Raw genomic sequence first — 13,076 nt, 5'->3', positions numbered from 1 at the left:
CTGGCAATTAGAACCTAGGGGGGTAACTCTAGTTGATTTTATTACTGGGGTGTAACCTATGTACAAGTGGGATATATATATGGTTACAGCGAAGATGGGTCCGCAATTGGCGGAGCCGGACGGAGTGGAGCTAACGGGGTTAATCATTAGCTGACTGAATATTACCGACAAGTCGGGTCGCAGGGTTAGCGGAAGGGCAGGCGATAACCCAGATATGGAAAGGAGGGATAAGCCCAAAGGTAGGCTCTGCAGGGCAGGCGATTGTATTGCCCAGCGGAGGCGGGGGTGCACTAGCGGATGTCGGAGCTGTCCGGAAGTCTTCGGGCTCCGTACTTAGGGAGGCATAGGTAATAAGTTGAAATGAGGGGGTGGTGACCATCGAGGGGTGCCGAGAGGATTGCGGAATACGGGAGCTCCGAGGTTAGTGAAGGAGGAGCGGAGTTAGACCAGAGGGAACGGAGGGACCGGAAGTCGATGGCCGGGAATGGATATGACAGCCCTCAGGATCTCCCACAGAGACACCCAGGTGATTACAGCTGTGTGTGAGGGTGACATGGCATCCATCAGGTGACCTAAGCCACATGTATATAAACATACCTGAAGTGGGAACCAAAGAAGTAGCCTTCTTCTCATCTTTCCACTTCAGTCTAAGTGGCCAGGGACCATTGTCCTGCATTGGGCCTGTCAGTATGCATGCCCGATCTGCCCCCTGCCAGGCTCTCAGCCCTGGATGCTACACCCAGGCTCCCTTGACCCCAGACAAGTCCCTGACAGTAACCCCAGCTTCAGAGCTACCCATGTCCCCCAGTGACTCTACTCTCATCATCCCAATTAGTCATCTTCCACTTATAGCATGGCTGATGTCTTCTTTCCATTCAGTCAGCTAACTTCCCCTTACCCATTTCTCATTCCCATTCATTTCCCGGCCTTCTACTCCACCCCCTCGACCCGACACCTCAGATCTCTGTTGAAGACATCATTCAGTATCATTCGGAACTTTTTGGTATCTTTCAGTATCACTTGGACTTTCACTAAAGTCCTTCTCCTCTGCCTTGTATATATATACCTGTAGATTAGGACTCATTGTACCCCAGTTCTAATCACCACTTGTAATGTATCTTTCACACTTTCCCCTCATCCCTATTTGGACTACTGCTTCCTTTCATTTTAGCCAGTTAGTCACCAACCCCACTTCACCTCATCCTCCTGCCCCTCTGGGCTTCGCCCCCCTACCTCCTTTCAGTTATACTGCAGAGTCTAACCCATGACCTTCGGTACCACTTCGTTTCCATCATCCCCTTGTCCCCATTCGGACACCTTTGTTCCGATTCAGACCCCCTTTGATTTCCTTGTGCTTTCATCTCTCCACTATATACAGGCACTTGTACATACTCATTTTGGACCTTCAGTCTAAAATCAACCAGAAATGCCCCCTAGAGACTTCCTGCTCACTGCTTCTGAAATTAAGGACCAAATGGACAAACAGCAATGGCACAGCACTCCCCTTGAGTTGCTGAGGCCAAGGTCCCTCCTGGCTAAGTCTCCGGTTCCCCTCCAGAATCGTCCGCCCTTGCCCAGTTCTAACAGGAGTGAGTATTCTCACTTTGGCCATTCTTATGGCCTTTTTGTACCATTTTTCCAGGTACTCTTCTTGCTCCCCTGCCTTCTGTCAGGGCCCGGCCTTGGACTCGGAGGCTCCCTGACCTCAACCCCCATCTAACCTGTCCTCACACTATGTGGGGCATGAGATGAGAAGAAGGGTAAAGGTCTCATCTCCCTGCATGGTTGCTATATAAAGGAATGGGTCACATGCCCACAACTATACAGCTCCTAGAGTTGTAGTGTGACCCAGAGGGAACATCCAGGTGGCAGTGCCCAGTAAGTGTGGGAACATTCTGGGCAAGCAGAATTGTGGCTGTGACCTGTGGGAACATTCTGGGTGAGCTGCTCGCTCAGAAAGTTCCCACGCTATCCCATGCATGCATGTACACAACACACAAAGGCAACAACAAGGCAACAATCAAAGAATAAAGGGAGTAAAGTAGGTGGGGAGTCCGGGGCACCCTAAGGCAGGGTGCTGAACCCTGACACCTTTGCAGGGTCACTATCCAATGGAGATTTCTCCTTTGCAGGGTTTTTCGCTGGGAGAGACTGTTCTCTCAGCAGTTCTTTTGTTTCAGGTGGTTGCACCCAAGGCTGGATATAGATTCTCTCATTCCTTTGAGAGAGTGGGTTGTTACCTCTTTGTTGAAGAGGTTCATCAGTAAAGGATGTTTGGCCAAACCTTTGGTACATTGAAAGAGGGCTCACAGCTCTCTATGCCAACTAAGCTCATGGGGCCAAACTCTCCCTAAACTCCTACTCTCTCTCTTAACTCGATCCTTAACTCTGTGGTGGGTTCTCCAGGATTTCTGCAAGGTCCGGGCTCAGCATCTACTACTCACTTGTTGTGAGTTAGACCACTGCCCTTATTCCTACTGTTGGAATTCCACACACTCACTCCAACTCTAGCACATCCTAGCACCTTAGAGAAATTGGGGGAGGGGAGAATGTCAAGCACACGCTGAAGGAGAGAATGAAGGAAGGTCAGTTGGGAGGTTCAAATGAGACCACCACCAAGCTGTTCCCTGGTTCTTTAGTTAGGATGGGGAAGTGTACTAGTGTTATTTATTGTAAATATAGTACCAATCCGAGTGTTTTGGCTAATTCTATTTTTATGGGTTAGTTTTAAAGTTCCTGGGAATTGACTCACAGATAAACCGAGCCCTGCGGAGCTGTTTATTTCTTAATTTGTCTAGGTGTAATTCTGTGTAGCGTTGTTTAATTTGGATTTAATCTTCTACTTGGTGAAGTTTCAAAGATTCTAATCAGTTAATGGATTTGGATTGTGTCTGGAGTGTCCCTTGAGTTTGTTTTCTCTCCTGTTGAAATATCTACTTAATATTTCTCTCCTTTATTGCTGCCTTTTACTACAGTGGCAATCTTAACTGTATATCACTTTTTCGCACTGGAGTGACAACCAGAAATGCTTGAGAAAAATAATACTCTATTTTCTTACTTCTCTAAGGGGGGCGAAAAGTCACAGAAAGGGTCTCCCTTTTATACTCCTTGGGTCGCCTTCCTTTTTCACGCTCTACCTTCTATTTACAGGATTTATTTACAGTGTATTTTTCTCAAACTGAATAAAAAATGAAATTTTCATGCTATAGTTCTACTGCGCTTGTGCTGCACTGAACTGCGGTTCTACTGTGGTCAGACTGCGCCTAGAATTCTTATTGTCCTCCCTTGCCTAAGCTATTTTAATGGTTAATTGGAACTTGGCTGTGCTGTATTTGTCGCAGTTACCTATTTCAAATTCCCTATATATACCATTAAATTTGCTATGACTCGATGATTCTGAATTCAAACTTCGCATTACTGGCTGTGCTGAGACCTTCAGCTGATTTATTCCAATTTTTATTTAGTGACATTTAGTTAAAATGAGACTGAAATGATAAATGAGTGAATTATTCAGGTTTAAAACTGAAAGAAAAAGTTGCTAGTAGTCAAGAATTACTCAAACGAATGTGTTATAGCTCTCCACTTCATTAGAACATCGTTCCCTAAAATTCCTGCCATGGTCCGTCGTAGTTTAGTGGTTTTCGTGAATTTCGTTCATATTCCCTGATTCCCCTTTGTATTATCACATCCTAATCCTCCATATGTATTGTTTGTTGTTATAGTAGGTTGTCCTTGAAGATATCATATTTTTATCTATTTTATTTAGGACTCTGGACCTCTTGAAGCTGTCTTCCCACTGTCATATCCGTGCATACCCGACCCCGACCCGACTTCCGGACCTCCACCCTCTTCACCTCCGGAGTCATAACCTACCGCTGCCATTCCGATACTCACCTTCGTTCCTGGCAACACACCTCCTTCTACCCCCCCACGCCACCTCTACTCCTCCCTTCCTCTCCTACCCTATCTCCGTCCACTCCAATACTCACCTCGGACCGAACACCACCCCTCTCACCACCCTCCTACTCCACTCCCCCTCCACAACACCTCCACCCTCCCGTCATCCTCCTATGCTTCCCCTGTCCGCTCCGATACTCACCTTCGGACCTGACAACCCTCCTCTCCGCCACTCCTTCCCCTTACCTTTCCCCTCTCTCCTCCCTCTGGTACTCCTCCGCCACCCTTCCGCCAAGTTACGACCTTCAACCGCTGTCCCATACTTCCTACTCGGACACCGCTCGTACCTTCGCTCCGAGCCTCTGTCATAGTCCCGACCTCGGACTTTGACTCCACCTCGGTCTTAGTCCATTGAATTGGTGACCTCATACTACGTAAACACCATTGCCAATATCCCTCGGACTTTCAACCCCGCCTCCGTAACCTCCGTAACCTCCGCAACCTCCGAGCTTTGCAGATCGCCTTCAGCACTTTCGCCGCCTGTAATGTATCTCTCGCGTTTACCCCTCATCCTTATTTGGACTGCTGCTTCTCTCCATTCTAGCCAGTTAGTCATCATCCCCACTTCACCTCATCCTCCTGCCCCTCTGGGCTTTGCCCTCCCTATCTCCTTTCGGATGTACCACAGGTTCTGACCTATGACCTTTAGTGCCGCTCCGCTTCTGTCATCCCTTTGTTCCTGTTCAGACACCTTTGTTCTGATTTGGACCCCTTGATTTCCTTGTGCTTTCGTCTCCCTATTATATACAGGCACTTGTACATACTCATTTTGGACCTTCAGTCTAAAATCGACCTGAAATGCCCCCTAGTGTCATATCCATCCCTGGCCATCGACTTCCGTTCCCTCCGATCCCTCCGGTCTACCTCCACTCCTTCCTCACTAACCTCGGAGCTCCCGTATTCCACAATCCTCTCGGTACCCCTCAATGGTCACCACCCCCTCCTTTCAATTTATTACCAATGCCTCCCTAAGTACGGAGCCCTGAAGACTTCCGGACAGCTCTGATGTCTGCTAGCACACTCCCGTCTCCGCTGGGCAATACACTCGCCTGCCCTGCAGAGCCCACCTTCGGGCCTATCCCTCCTTTCCGTTTCTGGGTTATCACCTGCCTTTCCGTTAACCCCGTGACCTGACTTGTCGGTAATATTCAGTCGGCTAATGTTTAACCCCGTTAGTTCCGCTCCGTTCGGCTCCACCAATTGCGGACCCATCTTCGCTGTAACCATATATATATCCAACTTGTACATAGGTTACACTCCAGTAATAAAATCAACTAGAGTTACCCCCCTTCAGTTCTGATTGCCAGTCAGTAAGTTAGGGCACGGACATGTCACTAGGCACAGCGCTCTTGGCATAAGTCGCTGAGGCCAAAGCCCTCCGCCACGGAGACTCTCCCTCGTCTCGAATCTGGTCTCTGACACCTAGAGACTTCCTGCTCACTACTTCTGAAATTAAGGACCAAATGGACAAACAGCAATGGCACAGCACTCTGTATGAGTCGCTGAGGCCAAGGTCCCTCCTGTTAGAACAGGGCAGATGCAGACGACTCTGGAGTGGAATCGGAGACTTAGCGTGGAGGGACCTTGGCCTCAGTGACTCAAGCAGAGCGCTGTGCCATTGCTGTTTGTCCATTTGGTCCTTAATTTCACAGTAGGTGAGCAGGAAGTCTCTAGGGGGCATTTCAGGTCGATTTCGGACTGAACCAAAATGAGTATGTACAAGCGCCGATATATATAATGGAGGGGGAAAAAGCACAAGGAAACAATGGGAAACCGAATCGGAATGAAGACGTCCGAACGGGAACAAAGGGTAAAAGAAGCGGAGCGGTACCGAAGGTCATAAGGCAGGACCTGTGATACGTCCGAAAGGAGGTAGGGGGGGCAAGGCCCAGAGGGGCAGGAGGATGGGGAGAAGTGGGGGTGATGACTAACTGGCTAGAATGGGAAGAAGCAGTAGTCCAAATAGGGATGAGGGGAAAATGCGAGAGATACATTACAAGCGGCGAAAGTGCCGAAGGCGATCCGCAAAGCTCAGAGGTTGTGGAGCTTATGGAGGTTACAGAGGCGGGGTTGAAAGTCCAAGGAATATTGGCAATGGTGTTTATGTAGTATGAGGTCACCAATGCAATGGACTAAGACCGAGGTGGAGTCAAAGTCTGAGGTAGGGACTATGATGGAGGCTCAGAGCAAAGGTACGAACGGTGTCCGAGTACGAAGTACAGGACAGCAGTGGAAGGTCGTAACTTGGCGGGAGGTCAGCGGAAGAGTACCAGAGGGAGGAGAGAGGTAAGGGAGAAGGAGTGGCGGAAACGAGAGTTGTCAGGTCCGAAGGTGAGTATCGGAGCGGACGGGGGAAGTGTAGGAGGATGACGGGAGGGTGGAGGTGTTGTGAAGGAGGAGCGGAGTAGGAGGGTGGCGAGAGGGGCGGTGTTTGGTCCGAGGTGAGTATTGGAGCGGATGGAGATAGGGGAGGAGAGGGAAGGAGGTGTAGAGGTGGCATGGGGGGTAGAAGGAGGTGTGTTGCCAGGACCAAAGGTGAGTATCGGAATGGCAGCAGTAGGGTATGACTCCGGAGGTGAAGTGGGTGGAGGTCTGGAAGTCGGGTCCGGGTTGGGGTTGGGTATGCACGGATATGACACATATTATCTTTGCACTTCTGCATCCTTAGGAGAACAAAATCATTTATATATTTAATTTTCTCCACCCAATGTATAGAGGTGCACAGCAAAAAGACTCAATTTGCTCACAGAGCTCCTTACCAAGTTTGCTGATGTCAGTCACATGTCACAATGAGACTTTAAATGAATGTATTGACAACTGGTTCCCACAGGATCCAGGAGTTGCCAGAAACAGCAAATCAATTCAGTTTTAATTGAGTTCAAGATTCTCATGTGATGTGTGGCACATGTCACACTGAGGGATGAATTATGCAAGAAGGGGATGGCAATCCCCAAAAACCATGGTAATGAACCTATTGTCATAATAGTACAGTAATAGAGGCATACATTGAGTGGATCTAAATAGCATCATTCCCTTCATGAACAACATCCAGTGTCAAACCATTACATCTGGTGTTCATTCTGTAAATCAGTCCATGAGTATTTGGAAAAGCAGGTCCCTTACTGAACATCTAACAATAGGATGTCCCTGCCAACTCTGCATCCATCTGCACTTGATTCTGGCAATGATTGATGCTTGTTGAGCAGATGGGGCAGAGAGGACCATTGAAGCATCTGAATGCTGTGGAGTATCCCAGCTTCTTTGGTCATAATACCTTTCCTATTGAAAGTGTTCTGCAATGTGACAGCAGATGACACACCAATAAGGAGTGCAGAAAGACAGCCAAAATAAAGCGGAATGGTGTGGATAGTGAAACGTGCAGATAGCACTTGTTTTGAACCATAAACTATGGCTTGAAGAGGTTTCCAAGAAAGACTGTCAATTGGAGCCTGGCTTTCATACTCCATTTGCCAATATCGGTCAAGCATTGCTACATATGCTGCAGTGAACAGACTAAGTTGTTCACTGAGTTTGGACATTCCATGTTGGGCAGCATATGCTCCAATATACATTGAGTCCTCTGACAAGGGGAGACCTAGCCAGTGATATGTGAGGACATCAAGTAATGGGTATATTAGACTGTTCCAATTCTTTTCAATGATGTGAGTTGGCTCTCCTGATCGAGCATAGCCTGGTGGTGGTTCAGGTATTTCTGCCACCACTGGGATGAACGACTCCAACTTATTTGAAGTCACCACAGCTGTACCATTGAGAATGTGGAGTGCACACATGATCGGCCAAAGGTACATGGTGGCATTCACTGGTTCCAGTTTTCTTGTGTCATGGATATAGTGGTATAGTTCATCTGATGCTGTTGGAGGGGAATTATAAGTGCCTGGAGCATGGATGCTATGATTTTGAACATATGTCCACATTTGTGTCTGAATGGTTAGACTATATGAGCCCCACAGGGGTGCTCCACCTGTCAGAGACCAGGTTGAGATGAAGGAGTGTCTCTGTAGCGGAGGGCTTCAGCCTCAGCAATTTGTGCCAGGAGCACTGTGCCAAGTAACACGTCCATGCCCTAACTTACTAACTGGCAACCAGAACTGAAGGGGGTAAACTCTAGTCGATTTTATTACTGAAGCGTAACCTATGTACAAGTTGGATATATATATAGTTACAGCGAAGATGGGTCCGCAAATGGCGGAGCCAAGCGGAGTGGAGCTAACGGGGTTAGACATTAGCTGACTGAATGTTACCGACGAGTCGGGTTACGGGGTTAACGGAAAGGCAGGTGATAACCCAGAAATGGAAAGGAGGGATAGGCCTGAAGGTGGGCTCTGCAGGGCAGGCAAGTGTATTGCCCAGTGGAGGCGGGAGTGCGCTAGCGGACATCGGAGCTGTCCGGAAGTCTTCGGGGCTCCATACTTAGGGAGGCATAGGTAATAAATTGAAAGGAGGGGGTGGTGACCATCGAGGGGTACCGAGGGGATCATGGAATATGGGAGCTCCAAGGTTGGTGAAGAAGGAGCAGAGGTAGACTGGAGGGATCGGAGGGATCGGAAGTCGTTGGCCAGGGATGGATATGACACCACCCTCTACAAGGGCATGTGGACTCCCTGAGATGAAAACCATGGGAAATACTCCAGTATGGGAAGATTGAGATTGAGATGGCTCGAGTGAGGCAAGAATATCTGGAACTAAGGGAATTTGGCAAATTGTCCTGGCTGGTGATTGGACCCATACTTACCAGGGAAGACTGGGGTAGATGACTCATTCTCTTTTTGACTTGTTGGTTGTTCAAGCAAAAAATCAAGGCCTGGGGGCCCCCAAGTATACACCATGCTTGAACCAGGGTACAGGTTAACACAAGTAGTCAAATTCATGGACAGGGAGTAGTGGCTGGTATCATTATCCTGGGCATCTGAAAAATCAGTTACAAAGAGGCATTATACATCTCACTTACCATAAGCCACAAATTACCAGTGTATGGATTCTCTTCTGATTGAGGAATTACATTGCATGACACATTGTACTGTGTTGCAAATGGATCATGGAAGGTTCCCCCTTCATATTCTGGTGATTTGAGAGTACCAAAAAGGATACTGTGAAAATTACTGTATGATGTTCCATGAAAGGATGAGGGGCTTACATTTGATTCCAGCCAAGTATATTATTGACACCAAATCCACTGTAGCCCAGTACACATGGAGTGGCTTCAAGAACATCCACTATGTCATTGGTGGGCTGCAAAGAGAATGATAGATTACTCCAGAGACCTGGGATTCGGTCAACTGTAAAATGTGTTGGGATTGAAGCATTGAATGCTTCTGTTGTCACAATAGTTGGTGTGGCAATGTGTGTGATCATAATTCCAAAAAAGAATCCAAAGACACACATTAGATTGAGTTGATGAAGGACTGATGTTGGAGCCAGCACCAGGGAGCAGGGCCCTTGATGCCAGGCCCTCAGAGTGCAATGCAATGCTCCTAAGGGCATTTCTAGAGGTGGGGTGATTGTGTGGTCAGTCTAGTGCACAAGAAATGGCTTGGGAAAATCATCATACTTTCCCTCAGTGAGACATCACAGGCAAGTGATGAGACAGACAGAATGATTAATCCAGACACCATAACCACAAATCCCTCCTCATATGTCAGTAGAATTTGGTTCATCAGCCCCAAGTGCCTGATATTGAAGTAAAAATTATCCAAAACACAAGCCCTGGACAAAACCATGAGGCAGCCATGGAAAGCAATTAGCACAAGTATCCCTCCCATGCCTAATATCCACAAACTCCTTGCACAAGTGGAGCGAAGATGCTCAGCATTGGACAAGTTTGGTTGAGTCCAAACTTGATCAAATGGTTTATATGTAGCTTCAGCTCCTAATGATGGCTGTTGTCATATCCATCCCCAGCCATCGACTTCCGATCCCTCCGATCCCTCCAGTCTACCTCCGCTCCTTCTTCACTAACCTCGGAGCTCCCACATTCCGCAATCCCCTTGGTACCCCTCGATGGTCACCACCCCCTCCTTTCAATTTATTACCTACGCCTCCCTAAGTACAGAGCCCCAAAGACTTCCGGACAGCTCCGACGTCCGCTAGCACACTCCTGCCTCCACTGGGCAATACACTCACCTGCCCTGCAGAGCCCACCTTCGGGCCTATTCCTCCTTTCCATTTCTGGGTTATCGCCTGCCTTTCCGTTAACCCCGTAACCCGACTTGTCGGTAATATTCAGTTGGCTAATGTTTAACCCCATTAGTTCTGCTCCACCATTTGCGGACCCATCTTCACTGTAACTATATATATATCCAACTTGTACATAGGTTACATGTCAGAGACCAGATTCAAGACGAAGGAATGTCTCCGTAACGGAGGGCTTCAGCCTCAGCGACTTCTGCCAAGAGCACTGTGCCTAGTGACACGTCCGTGCCCTAACTTACTGACTGGCAATTAGAACCTAGGGGGGTAACTCTAGTTGATTTTTCTGCTGGGGCGTAACCTATGTACAAGTGGGATATATATATGGTTACAGCGGGGATGGGTCCGCAATTGGCGGAGCCGAACGGAGTGGAGCTAACGGGGTTTAAACATTAGCCGACTGAATATTACCGACGAGTCGGTTCGCAGGGTTAGCGGAAAGGCAGGCGTTAACCCAGAAACGGAAAGGAGGGATAGGCCCGAAGGTGGGCTCTGCAGGGCAGGCGAGTGTATTGCCCAGTGGAGGCGGGGGTGCGCTAGCAGACGTCGGAGCTGTCCGGAAGTCCTCGGGGCTCCATTCTTAGGGAGGCATAGGTAATAAATTGGAATGAGGGGGTGGTGACCATCGAGGGGTACCGAGAGGATTGCGGAATACGGGGGCTCCAAGGTTAGTGAGGGATGAGCGGAGTTGGACCGGAGGGATCGGAGGAACCGGAAGTCGATGGCCAGGGATGGATATGACATTACACTTCAGTAATAAAATCGACTAGAGTTTACCCCCTGCAGTTCTGGTTGCCAGTTAGTAAGTTAGGGCATGGACGTGTTACTTGGCCAGTAACTTGCAAAAAGTGTAATGGTGGTTCATGAACCATCATGGAAGTCATGACATTTCATGAATGGTCACCAAACTTCATGAAGCAGCATGAAGTGTCATACACAGTCATGCTGGTTCATGACAAACCATCATGGAATTTCATGAGATGTCATGAACCTGCATGGGGGGTCATGATTGCTCATGACTTAAGTGGTTCCAGGCAGGTTTTGAGTGGTTACATGCCTGTCTATGAAGTGTCATGAAGTGTCATGAGCCTTCATAAAGGATCATGGACCCTCATGGACCTTCATGAATCACTATGAGTCTTCCCAAGAATCATTGTGATTGATCATAAATTAGGATTGTTGGTACAACAATGACAGTTGGGGGCATAATGGTTAATTACATGTTACCCTTAAGTTGAAAGTGATATGAAAGCATCACACAAGAGGGGGTTGCTCTAGTTGATTTCAGACTAAGGTCCCTGAAAGTATTTACAAGGTATAAATAAGGGAGAGAAATCATGGGAAGGGCCAGTCAGTCCAGTGCAGAAATGAGTGGGGATTATCAAAGACAAGAATCCAGGTGAAGAATGAATATGTAAAATATTGACACTTGATCTGCTACTATATTGGCACCCAGGTTGTCAGTTGCCTCCCTACTTTGCCTCTTTGTTTAATTGTTCATTCCACTCTCATTCATTCTCTCACTCTCTGTCTCCCTGGTTCTCATCCCTCATTTAGTTTGTCATGTTCACCACTCTGCCTCCCATTCAGGTGCCAGACTGACCAGCCCCTCTTCTGTTCTCCCTTTCATATTTATGCATTGTAGATAGTATACTACCTATGTACCCCAGTTTGAATGTCAACTAGAATACCCCCCAAGTCCTCTTGTCCATAGTTGTCAGGGACAGCTCTAAAAGTGGCAAAGTCCCAGCATGGGGGACTCGATGGGATGAGTAGTGGCTATGCATAGCAGTGGTCCTGTCATGGGGTGAGCATCCCTGACCACTTAGTCTGAAGTGGGAAAGTGAGAAGAAGGCTACTTCTTCTGTTCCCACCCCAGGTGCTGTTATATACATGTGGCTGAGGTCACATGGAAGGAGCCATGCCATCTCTGCACACAGCTGCACCCCTCTGGGTGTCTCTGCAGGAGATCCTGGGGGTGGCCACTGTGTGGGTGGGAATGTGTGCAGTGGGTGTGGCAATAGGGGCAGTGGCATTAGGGTGTAGTGGTACAGGAGGGGTGTGCAGCATTCCCAGGTATGTGGGCGTGCCAGTGGTACATAGAGAAAGAGGAAAAAGGAAAGGTGAGGGGGAAGGTGGGATAGGAGGAGCAAGAAGCAAGGGCAGGGGAAGTGGAGTAGGGTGGCATGGTGCAGCGTGGGGTCAGGCAGGGTATGCCCTGACAACAGTTCACCTCTGACTTTGTCTTCACTTGAGCCTACATTGCCACCAGGTTCCCTCCACTACACCTGAACACAGGATAGCCTAGAGCATGTGGCACAATGCTCCCACTGAGTTGTTGAAACCAACATCCCAACTGTTACAAAAATGGGGCCGGAGGCGCCCATTTTCGTCCGTTCTGGCGCAGGAATAGGGAAGGGGGTTGGACATAATGGTTTACAGGTGGTTTCACAGGTGGTTTCACATGTGGTGTAACAGATGTTAGCACAGCGGGTTTTTTGGTTGTAATTGATTCGATAAACTATATTACTATATAAATCACATGATACAGAACCCATAAGAGTCTAAAATGGAAATTCCCATTTCCATAACACCAACCCCCTGATGCCTTGCAATGGAGTAACCTATCAGCTAAGTGATCACTCACACTGCCATACTCTGCTCCACTTCCCACGAATACCCTCAAGCACTGTTTCTGACACCAAGCAGCAAAGGTGGCTGGAGGAAAAGCGGAGTTCAGTGCAGTGCCGACACAAGTCCATGAGTTGGAGGTTGATCAGTCAGTGCTGTCACAAATAAGGTCTGTCACATGACAGTTCATAAGTGCTTGTGACATCTCATGCATTGACTCATCATACATGTTCATGGAGCATTGTGAATGTCCATGATGCATCATGGGACATTATAGCATT

The 13,076-nt window shown here is 48.1% G+C and overlaps 2 protein-coding genes across 2 annotated transcripts; both read right to left on the bottom strand.

Annotated features, from left to right (window-relative positions):
• Positions 1-6,212: 6,212 nt before the first annotated feature.
• Positions 6,213-7,748, bottom strand: EI90DRAFT_3119566 (uncharacterized protein; the record flags this gene model as incomplete). The annotated part of the gene is made up of 2 exons (XM_039063220.1): positions 6,213-6,549; positions 7,081-7,748. 2 exons carry the CDS (start codon positions 7,746-7,748, stop codon positions 6,213-6,215), a joined length of 1,005 nt encoding a protein of 334 aa, XP_038919111.1.
• Positions 7,749-8,388: 640 nt separating this feature from the next.
• Positions 8,389-9,330, bottom strand: EI90DRAFT_3119565 (uncharacterized protein; the record flags this gene model as incomplete). The annotated part of the gene is made up of 4 exons (XM_039063219.1): positions 8,389-8,660; positions 8,711-8,876; positions 8,927-9,065; positions 9,113-9,330. The coding sequence occupies 4 exons, from the start codon at positions 9,328-9,330 to the stop codon at positions 8,389-8,391; spliced, it is 795 nt and encodes a 264-aa protein (XP_038919110.1).
• Positions 9,331-13,076: the final 3,746 nt, after the last annotated feature.

Source organism: Cantharellus anzutake (genome assembly GCF_015039405.1).
Source record: "Cantharellus anzutake strain C23 chromosome Unknown EI90scaffold_11, whole genome shotgun sequence".
Lineage (NCBI taxonomy): Eukaryota > Fungi > Basidiomycota > Agaricomycetes > Cantharellales > Hydnaceae > Cantharellus > Cantharellus anzutake.
This window is presented reverse-complemented; position numbering and strand designations above follow the sequence as displayed.